The sequence below is a fragment of the Struthio camelus genome, chromosome 1 (genome assembly GCF_040807025.1).
Source record: "Struthio camelus isolate bStrCam1 chromosome 1, bStrCam1.hap1, whole genome shotgun sequence".
In the NCBI taxonomy this organism is placed as follows: Eukaryota; Metazoa; Chordata; class Aves; order Struthioniformes; family Struthionidae; genus Struthio; species Struthio camelus.
In genome coordinates this window covers 47,836,766-47,861,151 of record NC_090942.1, presented here as the reverse complement: position 1 = coordinate 47,861,151, position 24,386 = coordinate 47,836,766, and the positions used below count along the sequence as shown (strand labels likewise).

The window sequence follows — 24,386 nt, the reverse complement described above, 5'->3', positions numbered from 1 at the left end:
GAAAAGTTAAACAGTTTGACTAGAAGCAGTATTGCAGACGTATTGATACAGAGACTAGAAAAAGGTATATGTATCTGCAATGAGAGCACAGAAGACGCACACAGGTAGATAGATAAACTTGTCTTTAACTTGCACCACAATTCTTGAAACATTCCTTCAAATCTTTGAACTTCTCCATACTCTGGTTCAATGAATGCATCAACGGATACTAAAATTGGAGAATGTCTGAACACCATCATCATCCCCAAGGCTGCCTGGTCTCTGAACAGACTCTCCTTCAGGATTCTGGTTAGAAGAGGAGGAAAACAGGAGAAAAGAATGCAATGATGTAGCAATACAGTTACTAAAACAAAAAATGTAATTTTCAGTGATATTTAAAAAGGCTTAGTTCTACTTACCCTCTCCTGGATTCCAATCAGATTCTTCAGCTTTCACCTGACTAGACCCTGAATAAATATGTCTCATAGTGCTCTGGATGCTCATCAATATTGTCTTCTTGTGCAACTGCATTAATCATATTATGAAGTAAGGGGACTCAACCCTACCATTTCTATGATAACAAACGTATTGTTGATGGGAAGTCATAGAAATATAAAACGCTCTCATAAGGGAAATAAAACACATCTCAAAGTAAGCAATTAGCATGATGCATGGATAATATGCATGCTTAGTAACACAGTGAAATAGTAACCATTTGTATAGAGGTATAAAAATAAAAATCCCTAGCAGTCATAATTTTGGAAGAATCAATTTTTAAAGTTTATTCCAAATAGGTTTTCATAAATATTTCCATTTGCAATAAATAAAAAGAAAGATGTTTGAAAGAGATTTTTGAATACAGTGCACAGAGCTCACATGGTATGATAACAGCCTATGCAATGTTTTAGCATATGTAGACCAGACTACAAGTAGAGTCTGACAAAACCTAAGCAAGCAGACCTGGCTAAGAGTCAGGAGTCACGCTTATTAAATAGAACTCTCAGGGGTATCATGCAATCAGAGGTCACAATCGAGGCAACAGAAGCAATGTCACGATATCAGAGAAAGGGCCAATTCAGACCTGCTCCCTGACAGGCAGTGAGGTCAGGGCTTGCGGCAAATAACTGTATTAAAAGGGAATATTCTCTGCACACTTTTAGAACTGTCATCTGAACAAACAAAGCCAGGTCATCGTTAGGTTAAATCAGAACTTTCTGCCTTAGCAGTACATAGCTTCTTTTTTTTTTTCCTTTTTACATTCATTACTAATTTCTTAATTACAAGTGTACAACATCAGCTGCTAAAGTAAATTCTCAGTAAATTTTACTTTGAAATATGTATTAGTGTTTAAAATGTATTTTTTAATTGCATTCTATCTTTGACAAAAGATATCCCCGTTCTCCTCATAAACTGAAAAATACTAAACTTGCTTCATATTAGAAAACAGTAAGCATGCAAGTACTTTAGAGAAATGACTTTCCACTGTCAATTTCTTAGTAAGCTTGATACTCAATCTGCACTTGGAAAGCATTCAAAAAACATAGTTGTTCATATTCTGCTTGTTTAATGTGAAAACAAAGTAAATTTCTTCCTTTGTCTGACGATTTGGAGTTCTTTATCTGAACTGGGTTATCTACATAATTCTACAAGTGTAGTAACTTATGAAATTATAACCAAATATTCGATTATTTAACCCAACAATAAATCCACAAAGGAAGAATTATTCTAGTCAGTCAAATAAAATTTTATTGAAAAATATTACCCCTGTATGCAAACTTTCTTAGGAATCTGAGAAAAAAATGTATTTTATATACACATTCTATATATATATATGTACATATAAAAATAACTAGAAAATACAGTATTTCCAACTTAGTCCAGGGTTAAACGCATGGTATATTTTTTGCATGACAATTTGAAAATATTAATTGAGTGTTCCGTTATAAATAATTTTTTTAAATATATCAAAGCTGCACAAAACTGCTAAAATGTTTATGTATTGCACATAGTAAAAGTCAAACTGTAAAGTTATGAAGTTGGAAGCTACACATTATAGAAATACACAGCTTGTCATAGAAGTTGCAAAGCTATTACTACATGATTGCACATTTTTACTACAATATGAGTTACTTGTAAGCACTCCCACAAGTCCTTGTAAAATCTTCTAAATCTACCCTACTTACTGTCTATGTTTATAGATTATGGGAAACTTGTAAAAGCTATACGACTTTGCCACAAGAGTTTGTATTAAATAACATAAAATTTTCAATAATAGGTTTCATTTCTGGAGTCTTTTCTTAATGTTTTGCTTAAAAAAATGCTGCAAATTACCAAAATAAATTATGTTATATAACTGATCCACAACACTCTTAGTTATAAAAAAGAAAAAGATTTAAATGTGTGTTCAGTATTAAAAAAACTGTCAATGAAAACAACCTTTTCGGAATGCTGTAGCTCTCTGACCTCATAATTCTTCAAAACACCATAGTTCCCATTACAGAACAGAACAGAACAATAAGATTTTCGTTATAAGAAACTGTAATTGATTACACTTTCAAATCAACAAAATGCTATGGGATTAAAGACTTCCTTTAATCCACCTCTAACAGTATTTCAGAAGATAAAATAGGCAGAGCCATTGCTACTAAAATGCACAGCTACATGAAACTTTTAAATTGTAGTATCATGTTGTCCTACTGTAACAACAGTTGCACCTACAAACGTTTCCAAGAATTTATCATATTCCTTGTTCATAGCTTCATACAAAATGGAAATACTTTTGCAACATGAGTGTTTATGCAATATAAAATTCATGATCTTGCTCTGGACACAACCTATACACTTAACTTTCTGCGGCCTATGTTAAAATACCATGTGCATACCAATATGAGTTTAATGCTTGAAATACTCACTTTGGAAAATGCTTTGAATATATCTGCAAATGCACTTTTAATGACTTCTTCATGAATAATTGTTTTAGAAGTGTAAAAAGAGTATCTTTGCATTTAGATATTGTTTAGTAAAAGCAAAACAAATAAACAAACCACTCCAATATTGCCTACAGTGCCCAGGCATCCAAACAGATGACAACAAATGTAACAATTACTTTTAACTAGACTTACTAAATCCAAGTGTTGTAACACTTTATTTTAGAGGAATTTAGCCAAACCTATTCTTCCTCACCCCCCTCGAATGAGATCCATTTGGATTTAACTTGTTGCTAAAATTATCTGTCTTTTGCACTCTAAGACCTGGGTCACAACCTTACTTAGGGACAGGAAATAGTTATCAGGTCACTGAATGGTCAAATGAAAAAGGATTTGAAATGCTCTGGTAGTCAGGGGTCTATTCATCCAAAATGATTGTCCGATGTAATATAAAATGCTGTGGATCTGAATGTGGAGTCAACTTATTTATGTATATATTGGCTGAAACACAGATGTCTACATTACCTAGCTCTTGGACATCAAGTGCCAAGCACAGCAGAAAAAACGAGAAGAAAAATTTCAGAATGCTGTGTTACCTTATCAGCAACGGGACAAACTTGTTCTCAACGACTGCTGATTTTAGGCGAAATTTCATTCCTACTGAAGTCATCACTAAGCAGTCTTTAGCTAAAACAAGCAGTAAGATTTTTTTTTCCTAGTGTGGAGTTCACTTTAGTTTAAAGATAAACTACTATGACGTGCAAGCATAGGTGACAGCTTACCTGTTGTACCAAATCCAAATTTCAGAAGTTTGTTGGAACAATCTGACACAGAAGTCACTGTCATACTATATTAGAGATCACATTCAGCTATGATGCACTAATGAAGTCCACCTGATATCACTGCAAATTACAACAGTTTATAAAACCACAGAGACAGAGAAACAGGTAATACACAAGCAGGTCAAATATGCATTCAAAATCAGAATCCCTTAACACTAGAATTCAGGACCCTTGAAGACTAGAACCACAGTAAGACTTTATAATACGAAGCTGGAATATCTCTATGGTGAGTATCTCCAGCTTAGGAACTTCAGACAAACAGAAATGTTGTTTTAAAAAAAAAATCATGAAAAGCAAGAATATTAATAAAGATGTCATATGTCTAGATCTTTTACAAATATTTAGACACTGATGTGCACTGCATGAATGCACATAAATGATGTTTTACATTATTTATTTTTAAACTTACACTATAATTTCAGGATTGTTTCATGCCATGAACACTGAAAAAGTCCAACATTACCATTGATGGACAGGGGACTAGAAAATTAGGCACAGATTTTATTTTTTAGTTTTATTTTATAATAAGAAACTGGGCCACTAGAACTATGTAACTGAAGCTTGAGTGCGTGCACTGTAAGGCCCCTGCAGTCTTTTACAACTTTTCAGCGTACTGCTGTTGTGAACTGGGTTTGCACTCTGCCAGCAGAGCAGCTCTGACCCATGGAGAGCACTCCTTCAGATCAACACTGCCTCAGGCTTTACTGCTTTCTCCAAGAAGTCTTACATTTCAGGCATCAAGTTGAATTTCTTCTGGAGATGATTAACCCAAACCCATGACAGATTTTTTCCAAGATATCCAACTCCGTATGTTTATTTTATCCTGGCTCTTTTTGGATGTACTGGACACAAGTAACCTACTCATTTTACATGTTAAAGGGCTGGTGGAGAGCCATTAATTCCTTAAAATGAGAAAATATTTCAATGCAAGAGCTCTGTTGTGTGAGCTCACACTAGATAATAAGAAACAAAGCCATAGAATTCTGATGTTGAGAGATAGATTCCCTTCCACACTGCAGGTTTCTGTAACGCATTTTCATCACATTTTAGGACAGATCTTACGTTCCCTGGAAATGCAGTATTCTGTCATTTTCGCCAGTGCAATATCGTTTAGAAACTGCTTCTGCCATAATCTGGCATACAAATTTAAAGCCTGGAAGATATTTAATAACTATATTTTACTGTAAACATTGCAATACTTTAGCAGAATTGCAGGAATGCCAAATTGAGAATGCGGTTATTAATGCTTTTCGGACCACAGCTAAATAAAAGACGACTTAATTTAGAAATGGATGTTTACGAACAATGTGTGCACTTCCTGGGAGCTGATGCCATTTATAATTTTCCACTGAAAATACTTACTTTATTAAAGATGAAAACAGCTAACAAACAACTCTTAGCTACAGCTCAATGTATTTTTAACTGCCTTTAAATAACAGATAAAAAATATTATCAATTTTACAGTATATAAAAAGGTTAATCGTAGTGTTCCATTCTCAGTGCTTTCTCTTAACTCTCACAAAGAGGTATTTAAAACCATTAGTGATTTGAATCAACATAAATGCTATTTAATTACTACATATACTTTTTCATCAATGCACTCATGTTGAGTAATACAGAAAATCTACGAATTATGTTTGTCATTATGTAAAAATATTTTACTGAGTTTACATAATTAACTCAAAGGCACTCCTAAATGACCAGTTTCCAAAGTCTCAGTTTTCATTTTAAATCAGCGCTAGTTATAAGAAAATGTAAAAAATCCCTGCAACATTTTTCATTTGAGAATACAAGAAGCTTCATACTTGTGAACTATTGGAAAGCTGGAGAATAGACATAAATTATGCAGGTTTACCCAAAGTCATGCTATTAAATTTAAACGGATCTTTGATATTTGTTTTCCCACCATGTGATGTAATCACAAAATCACTTTTCCTCTTCCAATATGAAATATAAATGTTATTTTCACTGACAATTTGAAGAGAAATGAATAAGTATTTCTATTATTAAAAGCCACCTGAAAAAGCATAATCTATTCATTATCAAATCTGTACTGGTGCAATCTGTCTTAACATTATATTCATTACATTTCAACTTTTTACTGGTTAGTCAAAGAGCACAAAATGACAGGAAATACAGTATTGCCAATTAGAAACTACAGGTCTCAAAATACAATAAGCAATATAATCCAATGCAACTAATATAGCTGAATTTCTTGGCAGTGGGCACTGCGCACACTCCTGAGTAAAGTCCAGTTACACTGTTTTCACTTCTTTGAACTATATGGTACACATGTGCCACTGACAGACACAAATATGACTAAACATAAATGTATTATATGCACTAATAAATCACCTAATCTACAAAATTCATTAGAATATAGTGTCTGAAATTCTGAGAAACTGCAAGAGAATCATATCCAAATAATACAGGACTTGGATAGCTTTATTGGACTCCCAGCTAATCTCTACTGCACTTTTCCAACTTGCTCCTTGGATTGGAATCTAGCTGCCTATGCCACTGAACAGAAATTGTTTGGATGACCCACCAAAATTTTTGAGGTAGAGGGATTACAGAGGGCCTCAGATGATCTACAGTGCTTCCAATGCTTGTAGCAAAACAATGTGCTAGGCCTGGGGGCTCCTTTAGCTTTGTGTTGCTGTATCAGGAGAAAGGAGTCTCACTCTCAGTTGATAGAGTGGATAGGAACTACTTCTGTGTAAATGGAATTACTGAGACTAACACATAATTGATCTACTTTGTCCAAAATATTCTAGATTTTTCTCCATTATTTTATGCTTGATCAATGACTAAAATAGCCTCCACACAACCAGATGAGAAGCAGTCATAAAGCTATCTAAAAATACACTTCACTCCATAGTACAGTATAACAAAAATTATTTGCATTCCTTAAACTCTAACAAAATTTTGAGACCTTTAAACTGTCACTGCCTACAAAATATATTAAAATCTCCCAAAATGTTCATCAGAATAGTTAGCTGACATATTTTGTTTCTCAGCTAATTAGTGCTAACTGACGCTCAACAACCCTGCTGGAAGCATAACTCAACCATACCAAAAGAAGCAGAGTATAACACACAATCCTAGAAAATAACCAGTAAATCATCAGATGTGAAAGTACCTCAAGTCAGGTTTTCGTTTGCCTTCAGGTTTTTGATCAGGCTGTACTTTCTTAAGAGAAGCAGGAAAGCTCATATAAAGCACAGTAAATGCACATATACATTTGCATATTCTGTGGCACACTTTATAGTCTACTTAAATTAATGCAACTATGATCTGAAAATATTATTTATTTAAATAATAATTTTCATTAATCTATCTGTATTATACAATTATTACAGGCATTAAAATAATTTTAAAGAAAGTGAAATAGTATCTTGACAGAAAGCATTAAGATTACAAAATACAGCTACGTGTTGATGCTGCAAATGACACCAACGTATAAATGTTCATAATTTACTTTCCTTTTTAACTATATGAATAAAAATAAGCAGATAAAAACTATGTCTAATATACATATTGAATTCATACATTTATTTATACTTACAGTGTACGTATATGTGTGTTTATACATTCAGGTATTATATGTATACATATTCATACAGACATGTATATGCATACTTGTACACACAGAACACACGTATTTTCATTCCCTTTACCCATGCTTTTACACTTTGCTTTTATTTCTAAATAGTAAGCTCTTGCCTCTAGGCTTGCTGATGTTCCCCCATGTTGTTTATGAAGCATGTAATACAAACGGGTTTGTCTATTTTGATACAAACGTGAAATAATGGTACTCCAAAGGGAACCACTATAAAGTCAGTGAATAAAGTATGATAACCCTCCTAAAAGTTAATAACATTTTATAACATCACTCAAACTTTGAAAGATATATTTTCATTTATATCTGTCCAAGCAAATCATTATCCTATGATACATATGTCAAATTAAGAGCTATGTGAGTTGTCCCATGGGATCAAAGCTATGCACAAGTTTTGCAAGTTGGATTTCTACATTTATTTTGCATATCAGTTCCCCCTAACTGTTGCAACAGCATGATCTTCATAAAACTAGGTCCTCAAGCCCATTTTATAACATTTTAAATAAACTTTTAGATTCAGACTCATTTTTTCATGTACAGCTACTATTTTCTCAGAAAACAGATTTCAAATGAGAAATAAGCAAGAGATTTAAAATTAGAACTCCTGCACTTACAGTTTTTAATGAAAAAGATAAGAATAAAATATATAAATAATCAGCATACTGTCAGTAAACAGAATGCCGATTTAAATTCTTCCATGAAGCATCATTATAACTAAACTTAGGTTAAATAATTTGTAATAACTGAGATTTGGAGGAGAGAAAGTTATAGTCTTCAAAGAGTATGAAAACAAGAAGGATTAAAAAAAACCTGTTTAAACAGTTATCAACTACATTTAAAGTCAAGAAAGATGAGTATTAGATCAAATATGTCCTCACTGTGTTGCTTTACACATAGTACACATCATATAACACTGCCAGCGTGATGCAGTAGCTTGGATAAGAAAGCAAATTATGCCAGAATATAATCCTTAACTCAGCAATGATTTTTTTTAATTATCTCAAGAGAAGATGATATTATTTAAGTGCAAGGTTTTTCCTTTATGTTCAGTGAACTCATTTTTGGACAAGATTCTTGCTTTTTATTTGCTGTATTCTCATTGTTCAATAAATGTTTATCATTCAATAATCTTTAAAATAAAAAATATAAGAAAATCCTACATAGAAAACAAAAGCTATATTTATCACTGATATTTTAACCAACTAATTACTCAGGATAAAGTAAACATAAATATGACACCAACTGTTTAATTAAGGCATACAAACACTTTACATACAAGAGTCAGTCAGTTTTTAAGCTCATTCCCTTTCATACTTTATTTCCTACTAACTATTTTTATACCTCTTTTTTTATTCTTTTTGTGTTATTTGCATTAGGTGCATTTTTAGTGCTTTAAACATAAACTACAGAAACAATGAAGACTCAAGACATTCATCATATATTTTAACTGGATTACCTCCTACATACTCACTACCATGATGTGTTACAGTTTGAAAAGCTAAAACTGTTCTAATTGTTTCACTTCCGAGGGCATCCCCTTTCAAAAGTAGTGATTCGGTTATTTAACAGATAACACATGTGCACTTGCTATTGATGTTATGGTTTCTCCCCCCATTTTCCACTTAAAAGAAATAAAGTAGGAATATTTAGAATGCATTTTTTTTTCTTTTTTGAGATTAGTTAGTGGTTTATGAAGGATATGGATTGGAGTTCAAATTCTCTACCAGAACACTGACTACCAGTCTATGAATGGAAGACCTTGAAGTGAGGAAGTTTATATCCACCAAAAAATGGACTGGTCTGTGTTCTCTTTTGATTTGGAATATGGCACCCACAATATTTATGGATATACAGTGAAAATATTCCAACTTCTTGTTACTAAAAGAACTCCCACCACAGAGCAGACCCAAAGAAAGCTATACCAGACAAAAGAGGAAGAAATGGTCAAAAGGTGAGAGGGGAAATAGGAGACAAACTTTTCTGCAAGTGAGGGTAGAAGTGACTGATAACACAATTTTGTAAAACCATCATGCAGGTGCTTTGGCTTGTAGTTGATAACATATGAAGTGGTATCCAGATTCTCAATTAAGAAGCTCTGAATCCTGATAGTATCTCAGTTATATAAGTAAATGCTCAGCAGTGCACTCTAGATTCTAATTCATAATCTAACATTTTCTAGCCATCCCATCTGAAGTGTCAGTGACTTAAGCAGAAGGACAGTTTTACATTCTGGTCTACCAGAATGGTATTGTTTGTCTTTCTAAAGACTCAGCAGAGCCAGAAGCACCCAGAAACCCCCAGTAAAAGACTGCTGAACAAAATCTTTTTATTAGCTGGCCAAAGGAGTACAATTATTCTTGAAATGAAAGATAAAACTCAAGAGTACCACTAACTTCAGTGCTTGCCTTTTGATATCTAATTTGCTACAGTTTCTTCCCTCCACCTGTTCTAAATGTTACTGAATTGCTTTTTGAATACATACGCTGGCTTCCTAAAATGAAGAGAAATATTCCCAGGCAGGTATAAATAAACCAGTGGCAGAAAAGCTAGGCTATACCTACACCAACTTAGGGTGCTGAGCCTGGCATCAAGCTTGTCTCTGCGACACGCTCTTAACATTTGCACTACTGCTTGTAGGCTTCAGGCAACTGCAGCATTTTGCAGGTAGTCTACCCGCCTTGTTTCTTCAGCATATGCCAGAGGAACTGTTATGACACATAGGAAATGCTAAATCAGGCAGAGTATATGTAGTCTGTCTCTATGATATGTAAATTTATGCTTAGATCCAAAGCAAAAAGCAGTGCAACCTTATTTTTCTCCTTCATAATACCCCTAGCATTCTTTCAAACCAAATGTGAGCACGGGCTTGTGAATGTAAGGCAAATTTGGTCTTGCATATAGCTAGGTTACTTGAAAGAATTGCAGTTCAGTTATACTTGGATCCTTTGTAGACTTATCTCAGACAGGTTTTAACTCCTATTCCCATTCATTGAAGGTTAATGTAGTCTTATTATTATTTCTTTTACTAAATGGGATAGAGACTAAATGAAATATCATATGGCTTTTGACTTCTTTGATAAGGGTAAAATGACAAAGGTGACAAATGTCACAAAATGACATATGTGATTACAGTTTAGAACTGCAAGAACATTCTAAAACCAGGCCGCTGCAGATGCTCAGCTTCTTAAAATGAAGGCTTTTTTTTTTTTTTTTTTAATTAGACTCGGACTTATTCTAATTTTACTAAAGCCAAGGAGAATTTTATCATTAATTTAAGCAGTGAAAGAAATAGATGAATAATTAAAGGCATTTAGAAAGTCTAACTTACATTTACATGGTGAAATTTCTTTTCTTGTCTTCTGTCAAAAGGTGAATTTTTATGGAATGCTTATGAAAGTGGTTTCTTCTTTAAAAAAGGCTAATGACCTTCAGGAATCAAAAGCCAGCTTGAGATGGAAAATTTGAAATGGCATTTCATTCACAAAAAATAACTCTAGTGCTTTCTATTTCATATTGCTGTGACGTACTCGGCGTTCTTAAATGTTATTAAATGTGTTAATTAAATAGGTATCAGCTCATCATGAATTAATATATAAAAGAACCTTCCCTCCACCCCCTAAATGAACTGAAATTGAAATGCTTCACTGTTGTAATTTGAAATACGCTGGAACAGCTAAGAACCTTAACCTGCTGCCTTCTTCTATTTCTGCATTTTGTTTTATGTTTCAAGTAGCTAGCTGAAAAGATATTGAGATATATATGTATGCATGCATAAAGATAAAGTGAAATTCATGTTCATACCTTCAAAGTAACTGATATTTACAGGCTGTGTCTTCCTTGGTGGTTTCACAGGGAGATGTTTATTTTCATTGTTTTTGAACAACGCCAGGCGCACAGCTGGGTCTAGACGACAAGAACAAGTTAAAATCAAAGGTCAGACCCGTCTCATTCATTCCTTCAAGCAGTTTTTCACCTTTTAGCCATTTAATAACTGAAAAAATCTTTAAAAGTAGATTTTAGAGTCACAAAAAGTTATGCTTTCTAAAATAAAGCAAAATAAATACAGTGCAACTGAGTAGCAAAGTCACTATTTCTCAAGATTTTAACATTGTTGATCTTTTTGTTAGCTCATCTAAAGAAAAAATATATTCTAAAGCATAAATTGGCACAAAATATTAAAAAAATTTGCTTTTAAAGCTACAAATTCTATCGTAATTAACAGAATATATGCTGACCACTGTTTCTAAAAGCTTTGGTTCAGAAGTATTCAGCAGTCTAAATTAAGACATTTATTCCTCATAAATGCTATTATTAAGTATTAGGTATTATTTATGTTAAAAAGTAATAGCTTATTTTCTGAGGCTAAACTTAAAGATAACAAGCTAACACTTTAGCATATCCTATCCTAACTTAAGTAAAGCTGTCTCCAGAAATCTATAGTCATTTGCATGCCAGAGTACAAAATCTTAATTGGTTTCATAACTGTTATTTTGAAAACTTTGTAAAGGATCAAAGAACATCACATAACTGTATATAAAGCTAGATAATGTTTTCCTAGACTGACCAAAAAAAAAAAGTTTAATTAACAAAAGCTAAACTACTGCAAAACTTCAGACAAAGAAGGAAAAGAGAGTCTTGTGGATTATTTATTATGGGAAGGAAGAAATGTTTGCTTGAAATCAGAGGAAAGTATGTATTTAAAGGAAATAGTGAGTTAGAAAGAAGGTAAAAATTTTATGCACAGTGCAGAATAAACTAGTCAGTTATGAAAAAAAGAGGATTTGGAATAATAGAGGATTTGGAAGAATGCAGAGACAAAAGCAGACATATAATGAGAAGCAAAAGTAAAAAGGTTTTTTGGGGGACACTGAACACGCTGACGCCAATGACAGAAAAATCAAAAGGAAAAAACCAAATAAATAGGTTTCATACGCTTAAAAGATGAAGACAATCGCACAAGCAGACAAATACAGACTCAGGAAAATCTGAGAGACAGTGAGGCAGAAGAGGGTTGTCTACACAGGTGATTGCAAACTGTCAAAAAAAGTAGAAATTATTAACAATAAAGAGGTAAAACTCAGCAACAGAATTTAGCAAGAAAGTAGACATGGCAAAGAAAGGATCTAAATTTTCAGAAAGAATGCAAGTGTAGCAAAAATGAATATGTGAGACACTGCCAGAACTGACAGGGTAGGAAAATAAAGGATATGGGAAGACTGAAAGAACGTTCAGAAAGAAGAAGTGAACAAGAATAATTATGTCTGGTTCTTCATTCTGAGCCTGTTAATTGGATGACCTTGTAGCAGATCACTGGCACTTACTGAGGGAGGCTGTAAGAGCATCTATAATCCTGCAGTAAAATAAATATCTTTTTTTGTTTGTTTGCTACCTTATTTATTGAAATAAAGGATCAGAATGCTCTATGAAGTCAGTGGGCAGCTTCTTGTCAAGTTTAACTGTAACTTGGAAAGTTAGTTTTGAACTAGACCCACATGTTTGCTCTAGACACTTCAGTTAAAAAGCAGAATAAGATAAAGACATCCTAAAAGTTCCAACTTTTCTTGGAGAATGCTCTTCTGATACAAGTAGTGAAGACACAGCCAAAATGTATCTTTTCCTTATAAGCCCAGATAAGATCTCTAATGGGGTATGGAGATACACATTGACAAAACACTCCAAAGCGTTTACAGTATTCTTGGTCAGTCCACACTGCAGTAACTTTTGGTTGGCAGAATGCTCCTGATGGTGTTAACCTCTCAGAAAGCAGCACACATGATTAATCAAAGAATTGTTGAAAGTACAGATGGAAGTCAGTTAGTCCATTCCTTCTTCCAAAGCCAAAATCATCAATACCTTACACTTTCTGTTATCTCCAGTTGTCTAAGAGACCCTCCCTCATCTTGTATGATGATTACAGCTTCCAGATTTACCCAGCGGTTAGAAGAGATTTAACTAACTTTTACTGGCTACCTCAGGTATAAATTCATTGGAATGACCCACGAAGCACTGTAAAGACTGATTAGATCCATTAGTTTTAAGGCAGATTATTAGAATGCTTCAGATAACTAGATTACCTTTTCCATGAATGATATTACTGGGCTCGTAGATGTTTTAGCATCTACTTCGGTTAGATGGACAAAGTATATCTATTTTGGCATACCTCCCTACTAAAATACATTTTTAGTAACCTAGTGTTTGTCAGGGTAGTAAATGTTTGGAGCAGTAACCTGATGATTGTGATAAAATATCTTGAAATAAAAATACTTTTATATCAAAAGTTCTTTCCTCTGTAATTTTAAATGACAGAAATTATTAAAAATATTTTAATTGAAGTATAAACTTTATTTTCTATAATAGTAAGATTAAATACATGGTCGTATAAGCAACACACACAGATAGAAATGCAGAAAATAAAATTTTCTGTAGTTACAATTTTTCCAACACTAACCAGCACTGATAAAAGACTCCTAGGTTAAAAAACTAGTTAAAATAACATCAAAGACAGTATCTTTCTTCAAAAGAATTGAATACCAAAGACTAAGTGCAAAAATTGATTAAAATCTCACAGGACAAAATGTGATTGAGAATTTCCAAACTGTATTTTTGATTATCCTAAAACAATTCCTGCAACAGCGTACTGTTTTCCTATGGGTATCTACAGAAATTGTTCCAAAATGCTTTAAAAATGCCATCTTTCCTTAACCCAGCCTCATACTCAATTCTGTGAAAACACGGAACAGTCCAGAGTTAAACTATACTGAGAATATTCGTGTGAAGTCACACGAAGTTATTAGTACCACCAATATTTTTCAAACATTTATTTGTGCACAAATATATCAGCATTAAAGAAGGTCTATGAAGTGGGAAGAGAGGGAAATGATGGAAATTGTTCTTCTAAGAGATTTCTATCAGAAGATTTACCTTTGAGTCTTTGCAAAATAACTTAAATAATCTGCAGGGATTTAACACAGTGCCAGACTTCTTGAATTTGTACCTACCTGGATCACCTCAGCCATTGCCTACAGCTCTTTCGTTATTAAAAATGAGTATTTATCTAGTCCCAAATGTAGGCAATATTACACAGATTACTTTATAATACTAGTGCTTTTCAGTCTCTGACAGAGATGGGGAAATGAACCGCATGTACGCTTTGATGACAAGCAATCAAATGTTTTAAATTTCACACAGAGAACTGTGAAAGAGTCCAATAGTTCAAAATCATATAAATATCTTCCTGGATCCTGGCACACTCATTTAAATGTGGTTTATTAGATGATGATCTGTGCTTGCAATCTAGAAACCAGTAAGGTAATTTAATGCACATTGCTTGGCAGATTCCAAATATAGAATATAAGTTGGACAAACATTGTCCAAATGTTATAGAAACAATATGGAAGGAGTAGTTACTGCCTGATCTGGCACCACGTTTCTTAAACAACTTCTTGATAATATGCAAAACTGAAAAAATTAGAAGTTTGTCATTCATTTTTGTTGTGCAGTGTAATTGGAAAAAGATGTATCTGTGCCAACTTTGAAGAGTTGATAAATCAAAGTAGCACAAAGTGACAGAGGAATATGCATAAGATTATTCAGTTTGTAAATTAATCGGGAAGAAAGATCACACTTTGTTCCAAATCAGACAGTAATTAGCACAAGGGGATTCTCATCCATGGCTGGAGCTGAAAACACGATACTGAAAAACATGATACTGAAAAATGCAGCACCAACAAAAGCATCATTCTCTCTGCTGCTATGAAAATTCAGATTGATTGTCATTTAATTAATGGGTAATAATAAGTAATAATGTCCTCCAGATTTTCATTCTGACGTTAATTCAAAAAACTTCTGCAGTATAGTCAGATCATCTGTTTGGAAGAGTGAGGTTTGTTTTTTTTTTTTTTTTTTTGCACTAGTATTGCATTGCTGTCTTAAATTCTAAATTAGAAATAAAAATTTTTGCTGAACTCTATGAAATATCTATCTGATTCTAGGAGTAAATTCTCACTCCAGCTGCTTTTTGTGTTTTTTTTTTTTTTTCTCTTCTGTGTGGCAGCAAGAATCATCATCTCATGCTGTCAGTCACTGAGAAAAAACTCCTTTGCAAAGGGAGTGGTTAAGTAAGAAGCAATAGAACAGAGTAGGAGAGGCAAGTTGAACTCAAGACAAGGCCTCCCACTATCTTAAAAGAAAAAAGAAATCAACTTTCAGAGGCTATTATCAAATACAAAGAACCAATGATACTCAAAGTTAAGCAAGAAATTCTATACTCTTGTGATATCTTTCAGAAGCTAGCAATGCTATGAGTCACAGACGCTTAATTTTTAAGCACAGTGAGGTGCATTAATACCTGTTGTGTTTAGATTTTTAATTACAATTTGTATAGAATTTTATGCATCCATAATAAAAAGAATATTTTTGATATTATGCCAGTTTTACTTGGCTGCAAAATTTCTGGTCTCCTGCCCACACTTTTCATATTATCTTACTGTAGAGTAAAAATAGTTGAAGTAGACACAGCATACATTTGGTATGGTTAAAACACAGGCCACAACTTTATTTAACTACATAAACAAGCATACATAACCATAATGGATTAGTGCATAACAGGCCTTAAGGCTATTAGCTAGTGGGACTGGCTTACCTCAATATAAGCCTTGCCTGAATCACTCACCATTTTAAGATTAGGCTACTTCAAACTCTTCCTTGTAACACAGACCACAGGACTTAGTACATTTGCTAGTATTTTCCACATTTTTTTTCACTATTGAAAAGGTATATGGTCAGACATATGAGGTAAGATATTTCTCAGTTACTTTTACATTTCTACAGCTTAGTCTGTACTTCAGCCATTCACTGTAGGTTCTGTCTATAGGCGATGGAGAACTATAAAAGCTTTTACAGTGAGATTTAAGTAGCCTGTTTTTGAATTCTATTTTAGGAGGAAATTAATAACATTTAAGATGCTTATTTCTTTCCATAAGGGAAAGCAGATGACTAAGCTCAGATGTAAACTTCTGTAGTTAACTGGATAAATCCCCTTGTATCCATCACTGTTGCACTTAGGGAAGATAAATGATTGAGATGGAAAATGAATAGGAATAAATTCCCACACCTGAGGATGTTAGGAATTCAAGTTTTTCATGACTGCCCAATCCAAGTTCCAATTCAGCAAACATCTGGACATATTAAAGAGGAACTGTAAAACTCTCTGAGTGGAGGCTGATTTTACACTTTGCATTTGTGAATTTCAAGCCCTAGACAAAGGAATTTGATGACATTCGGAAGGAGACAGCACATTCTGACAGACCATGTGCAACCTACAGCTACACTCACTTGAAGTTATTTTAGTGTAGTTAGCATACCTTCAACAATTTTCAGTCAGAGAGCTAAGAAGGAAACAGCTGCAATTATAACACTGAAGAACCGGAAATTAAAGAGAGAAAACACAAATAATAACAATAAAAAGAAAAGCTAGAAGATTTAATATGAAGTTTCAATAAGTACCAGATGGATGAAGCTTATCTCAGAGGAGACAGAGTTGATATAATGCTAGTTTCTAGGGAAACACTAAAAGATAAGACAAAAGGATGATGCTGATATCTACTTATTCTGATGAATTTTACTCTGCCTCTCAATGTTAAAAGAAATGACCCTTTTGCTGAATTCCTGCTTCAGTAAAAGGTTAAACTCATACCAATGGCATAAGATCGTGAACCAAATCTCTGTCTCTGTCTCTCCAGTAAGTGTGGAATTGCTGGAAGTATTCTAAAATGAGCTGTACCACACAGAGATCCAAGGCCTCACAGATCCGGTTACAGTTTCCTGATCTGGGGCTGGCTAGCCCCAGGATAAGGTATATCTACTCTAATTTAAACACTGTAAAGTCCCTCTGTTCCACCAGACCCTCAGCAAGACTCTGACTTGCTCTCACTGCTTGAGAGGAGGTAGTTCATATAAAACACAATCATAATTATATATATGGAAGTTCTTCTTATATGTGGAATATTCCATCAGGATCATTTTTAGTACGCTACACAACAGTTAAGTTTTAGCATCAGTTCAAGATAAAAAAAACTTGCTTTAATTGATAATGCTCTGTTTGGTCCTTACTGACCAAACAAAGATTGGCTTTGCCAGCGTGCTGTGTAAGAGAGAATAGTTGCCTTGATAATCTTTATATGGAAAATGGCTTGAGTGTGCAACATTTTCAGTCATATTTCTTGGTTCTGGAAACAAGAAAGTAATTTTAACGACTGTCAGAGAACTTTGTACAGGAAAATTATACATAGAGGTTTTTTTTTTTCTTTAGAAAGACAAAAAATTCCCTTACTGGGTAGTATCAGAAAGAGAAAATTTGAACCTATGAAAATATTGTGCAAAGGTTTTGTTAATTTTTTCTAACCCAATAAGATACTTTGGGAATTTTCCAAATCATACATTTAAAAAGCCCAATACACACATACCCTATCAAATAATCTGAACAAAATGAATGTAAATATTTCGAAAAAATCCATTAGAACTACAACAACAATAGGATAACAAACCTGATACGCTCAAACAATCAAATATTTATGACTGGATTAATTACTGCTAACACAGACCAGACAGCATATGGAGAAAAGATGATATAACCTAATAAGCTCTATTGATTAAAAATGGTACACAGGCCACCAAGTGGAACACATGTCAAAAATCCAGCAGCACATCAGATATTTACAGTTATTTTTTAGGCAGTGTGGTAGGCCATGGTGGGAAGCTATCAAGGTTTAAATATAATCACTTTAACCTTCTGCCGATTCTTCTTCCTTTTTTTGTTAACAAGAAAGCACGGCTTGTTAATTACGTGCCTTTTTTTTTTTTAAACTAGAGATCTTTTTTGTCATAATTACTCTTAGGCATGATATTTAAGTGGAAAAAATATATCAAAAACCCCTTTAACTTTCTCTGTAGGCTGAATCCTTTTCCCTTTCCAAGACCAAAATATCTTTGAATATTTTCAACACTTAATACAGAAGAGGTTTACAAAATTATACAAAAGAGAAAATCTAACTGTAGCTTGCGATAACATTATAACAAATAAATCAACACTTACAAAATTAATTATAAATACAAGTATATTTTCTAAGCCACTTGTAAACCAGGCTCTAATATACTCAAACATTTCTTATATGAACATGATTCTTATACTAACATGTTTATTAACATATTACTTTGACATTTGCATTAGCATACTGTATTAACAGCTGAGGATTCTGGGAAAGGTTCGTTGACATAAGAAGTGTCTGAGAAGAATCAGAAGACAGTTACAAAGAAGATACTGAAGCATAATTTTCTCAATTAATACTACATACAGAAAGTATGATTTCATTTCGTACATATCACATGACACTTTCAGAAAGAGTTCTTGCACAATTAATCAAGTTTGATATGGAGATAGGAGTTACACAATGCAATTTTTTTTAAGGGCAAACTTTTAATCATGGGAAATGGAAACAAAAACAACCTGAGTAAGTCAATCATTTTAACCTGAGTATCCCCCAGGAAAAAAATATAAGAAGCATAAAACGCAGAAATATAAATTACACTTCTACAAGAGGAGATACGTGAACAAAAAGAAACAGTATTCCTGTTTACTGTATCTGTCAAATATTCCTTTCAGTATCCACCAGAATGTTTTTTTTTAAATTTGAATATGTTATCACTGAAACAAATCCATCTTGTTATGGAGCTTTAACCTGTGAGTTGTTTTTATTGAATCACATTCCTTCTTTATTCATATTAATGTTTAATGCTATACTAGCAAACTTCTTAAAAGGCGATACTGTATTTTGAGATGGAAGAACAGAACTATTACGTGCGATATAATCATTTTTATCTGTTGACTTACCCAAATTTTTATTAGGAAATTTTTTGGGTTTCATTTTATGTGCCCTCTTCAGCATTAGCTGTGCAGTAGAAATATCTTTAAAACCCCTAGGGAAAGAGAATAATTTACTATACATTTGACCTATATTATGTTACATCAACTGCATATTGCTGTATTTATACACTTTTTGAAAAGAATACAAATGTATAGAATTTCTTATGTAAGGTATTAAACATTCTGCATTACACATTCTGAATTACATCGATGCCTGCAATATGTATCTTAAAGCTACAATATTGCAACTTATTGAGCTGGCCTCTCAGACATTTGTAAAATAATTTTTACCTTGGTAGAAAATTAAGACACTTCAAAGGTTTTTCTAAGTAAAGGGGAATTTTAATAAAGCAGGCTACAACAGACAATGATATTGTACCTATTCCTGGAAGTCACTATATAAGAAAAATAGGTAAGTTTAACATACCATTCCTCTGAAACTTTCTCTTCTTTTTCTGACCTGAGTGAAAATTTCTTTTTTTCTTTCAAGTCAGAGAGCTGTGACATTGTTCCCTTCTCTGACCTGAAAACAAAGTATATAAGAGAGGTACTGAAAGGTAGGTAAATAAGAAAGGACCTGGGGTGACTGTTCTGCAGCCTTTGTTACTTTGCAAGTTGTTTGTGCCTTTTGAAGCTTGGAAATAATACAAAAAATTCTATTTTAATACGCTAGGAAGGCTTTATCTTGGAGAGTAATAAAAGTCTGCCATCAATTTGAAATGTTTACATTTCAATTACTTGAAGCATATTTCAGTCCTTTCTCTCGAAAGGAATGCAGCTGTGTAAGAAATCCCTTTTAATCCTTATCTAGTCTTAGAAATCTCTGTTTCAACATCTACATGTTATATGTGCAAAAATATAAGTTTTATGATGTATAGATTCATACACACATGCATAAATATATATGTATATTTTCTTGTACTCTTAATTCTGATAGTTACTGAAAAAATAATTCATTGAATTAAGTACATTTAGTTTTACCAATAAGTGAATATATTTGAACTCCAGTAACAGCACAACAACCAACAGTGGCAAAAACATCAAAAACCAGCCTCAATTCCTCCTCCTTTGGATTTTTGTCATATCCAAATGAATTAAACAATGAAAAAATATATATATATTTGACTTGCCTGCTATGAAAGTGGATATTTTGCGGTAAGCATGAATGTGGTCTGTCATCACACTGCCAAGCTTCATGCGGAGCCAATGGCAAACTAATTGAATGTTCACTGGAAATTGAAGGCCTAGAATACTTCTAAATAGGAGAAAGAAAAAAATGTAATTGATGATTCCTCCAAGTTTGTCACAAACCCTGCAAATAATTACTCAAAACCCTGAAATTATGCATATGAATAGTTTTTTGAGCATCACTGAGACTTATGTCCAGGACTTTAAAACGTGCAGGTAAGCCTGAGAAGGTTTGCAGAGTCTATTCTTATAACAGAAAGGATTCTTAATAGTGCTATGCCTGTTACAGACCTTATCTTCAACTAACTAAACAGGGCAAAAAGGTGGCCTCATTTACAAAGTCCCAATGAGTTATATACTTACAAGCCTCCTTTCTTTTAACTGTAGGAAATAAAAAGTTAGTAGTAGTACTCTTGTAACAAAGAGAGAAAAAAATATTAAAACAAAAAAGCAAAAACTTCGAAGTTTATCATACAACTAGCAGACATTACAGTTCAATGACCTCTACTTGTTCTGAAAATATTCAGCTGTTGTCATATAATGCAGATCTTAGTAGTTTTAAAGTAGTGTGTCAACTAACAATTTTTAATCCATTGCCAACTGTACAGATGAAATACATCACCCCCCCCCCTTTTTTTTTTTGCTACTGTGAAGTAGAGTGTTGAAAGAAATCCAAAATAAAGAAAAATTTAAGCAAATGAAAGAAAATCTAAAAGAAAAATTGCATCTGGGGATGAGGAGGAAGTCCAAGACTTCTAAAAGTAATTGTGTTTTTCAAGTCAATAGATTGCAGTATTAATCACCCTAGAACAGCATATCCTTAAGGAATGAACAAAGACTGAAGAGTAAGAAGTTTCTACAACATGTTACCTTTGGCCAGTGCTGCTGGCTTGAGAGCAGGAGTGTTTCTGAAGGGAAACGGGTAGTGTCTAGAGTTAGCCATTCCTTCTCTAAAGCAGCCTGTATGAATGAGTAAAGTCAAATAGTGCACTGATAAAACCAGTTTAGTTTTGATAACTTTTACAAAGTCTCTTATAAACTGTCTTACATACTGTTTCAAATGTTTTCAAGCGATATATCAGAAGTGCCACCTCCAGAGCAACCACATTCAAAACACCTTTGGAGATGCTGGGTTGTACCGTTTTATTTAAAGCTATTCAGCTCAACAGATTTCAAAATGAGGTGCATCACCCATTTCTCAAATTCTTGTAATTTTATTCCAGCATTGCTATTAACCCAAGTCGTTAAAAGAAGACCACCAACTCTGGAAGAATACAGACCTAAGGTTCTTTAAAGTTGCAGGAACATGAACAGCCTTGTTTGCTGTTTTTTCAGAAGTTAGTGCTTTCAATCTAGATTTAAGTGCCTGATTCTGTCAAAATTTATTTTGCTAAGTTGATCTTAAATGATTAATTGTCTTCATTGAAATCAGGGGTTAAAAAAGACTAAATGCACTTATTCCTCTAATTAATCAAACTTATTTTTTTACATAATGGAACTATTTGCAAACTAAAATGGTAACTTGGAATGAAAAGGTATGGCACAATTAAGTGCTAAATGGTGTCTCTAGCACTTTAAGGCAGAATTCAGTTTTTCCTAAATACAAAATTTAGATTATATTTCAAACTCAACCTGTATATAAATTATTTTTCTCGCGCTTTCTTGAGCTTTTCCACCATATGTTCTTTGAATATATTCAGATAAGTGAGAGAAATACATGACTCCCACACAGTAAGTAAATACCGCTAAAGAATTTGGCTTCACTTACACAGGCCTCAGTCATTGAGGCTCTTCTTACTTCAGCAGTAAAGAGCCTGGGGTTCGTTCTTTTGAAAATTACTAATTTATACAACCAGACTACCTTCCCCCCATTTACAGATTATTTCAGATTGCATTAATTTCTGATTCGGAGAATATGGGATAGTTACCCTAGCTTTGGACACCTCAAGACTGTCGTCCTTTATTGTGTAGCTTGCATAAATAGGACTCTGCATAACCTTAGACTGATGAGCAAGACAGGCCTTCCAGGCCCTTTGAAATTCGGACAAACAAAAGGACTGTATTTCAGTTATTTTGAAAATGTTACTTCAGGTACTGGTCACATAATTTTGTGACTCTACGACCACTCTTCTTTTTATAAGGTAAGTATGAATCAGTATTCTTTTTCCAGTCTGACCTGGCTTTATTGGATAAATTTTCAATACATTTTGAGTTTATTTCCAAGTCTTAAAAAGGATGCACTCTTACATCTTGATTCCTTTTTTTCTGGAATCCCTTGTCCTTGGATTACAGTATGCTTTGGTTTTCATTCCTTTATTTAAAAACCAGATAAATTCTATGCCCTCCTCATTAACAGCTGATGTCTCTTTACTGATCTTTCCCCTTTTGTTATTTCATCTCAAGATTAAAATATACAAAGTCATCCTTTTCATCTCATCTCCCCTTTCAGATGGTTATATACATTAAGAAAATAGCTATGTAAACAAATTGTAGAAGCATGCAACAAATAAAATGTATCACATTCTTTAACTGTTATATTTGCCTACAACCCACTAGCCTATCTCTCCTCAGTAATTCATGTTCACACTGATAATCATTAAGTAGTTTATTCAAATAATTTTTATAAAAAAACCCCAACCAGACAGAAAACCCCAAACTACAATTCCAAAAGTAGATTATAGTAACTCAAACCCTCAAGGCTATCAATTAAAAATGTGAGATAGGCACAATTCAGAAATGGAAAAACTGACAAGTTCATATCTCAACAGAGACAAAACTATCACATATTTAAGCTTTGCAGTTGCCTGGAATCTACGGGCAGAATATTCAAATTGCATAACTACAAAAAACAGAGAAAGTTTGAGCAAAAAGCATCTACGAAATTAGATATTAGTTCTCCTTATCCTCCTTGAATTTACACTTCAATTTCACTCTGCAAATCATATTTACATTTTTTTGAGGGTTTTTTTTCCCACTCACTTTCTGAGTAAGGGCATTTATATAAAATGACAAATTTCATTATTTTTCTCCTTCCCTATTTGCAAAAGAATCAGTACAGCTGGGCATGAGGTAGACTCTCCCTTTCTGTACAATTTAATTCATTTACCATTTAACTTTTATTTCAGTCAACTTCATTTGTGTGGTACAACGATGTGTCCATGAATGACGTGAGTATTTACATGCCCTACATTAATAATGAATACGATTCAGGCTAGTTTGTCAGATTTCAGGCCAAGCTTGCTTCCTAGTTATTTGAATTTTTACCTCTAAGACAAATTAGTTTGCTATCAAAATCAGTACAATCATGAAACATGAAAATTAATATTCCAAAGTTGTAGTCAACTTTTGGGAACAAGAATCAGTGAAGCACAATACAGGCTGAATCCTGTATCTCATTTAAGGTTCTCTGCTTTAAATGTTCATGTTGAAAGTTTTCTCACAACTACTTTCTTAGCCCAGTACTTGCCACTTATTTATGTAACAATCTCCACAGTGTTCTTATTTCTTTCATGGCCTATGAAATCTCTTGCAGTGTTTTGAGTGGTGAAAAGAAAAATCAGTGAAAATATAAAACGATGAATCAAAGCTACATACATGTAAAATAAAAAAAACCCCAAAAAACTAACCACCCAAAAAAGCCTACAATTGATTTATCATTAAGATTATATCTGCTGATATAAAGCACATTTGGCATGCCTAGAAATGTATAGCATATTATAAAAATATATCACACTGTCATTTGCTTTAGCCAAGAAAAATAAACACATAATTGATTTTCAAATGTGTGCTCTTCCACTGTTTATCCCTAGGGATTCTGACAGTACTAAGTTCAAGAAACGTTTGTCCATATCTTTACCATAAACACAGTCCTGAAATATAACTAACACAAAGTTTACAAAGAAACAGGT

At 33.4% G+C, this 24,386-nt stretch overlaps 1 protein-coding gene across 1 annotated transcript in view; it reads right to left on the bottom strand.

Moving 5' to 3' along the window:
* The window catches only part of LRRIQ1 (leucine rich repeats and IQ motif containing 1), a 123,056-nt gene that overhangs the window by 35,753 nt on the left and 62,917 nt on the right, over positions 1 to 24,386 (bottom strand). Inside the window, exons 19-23 of the mRNA XM_068936546.1 lie at positions 21,349 to 21,438; positions 20,421 to 20,545; positions 19,718 to 19,813; positions 19,258 to 19,343; positions 11,172 to 11,273 (exon numbers count right to left, since the gene is read on the bottom strand). Of these exons, the coding sequence (XP_068792647.1) occupies positions 11,172 to 11,273; positions 19,258 to 19,343; positions 19,718 to 19,813; positions 20,421 to 20,545; positions 21,349 to 21,438 (499 nt within the window). The remainder of the gene's footprint in view (positions 1 to 11,171; positions 11,274 to 19,257; positions 19,344 to 19,717; positions 19,814 to 20,420; positions 20,546 to 21,348; positions 21,439 to 24,386) is intronic.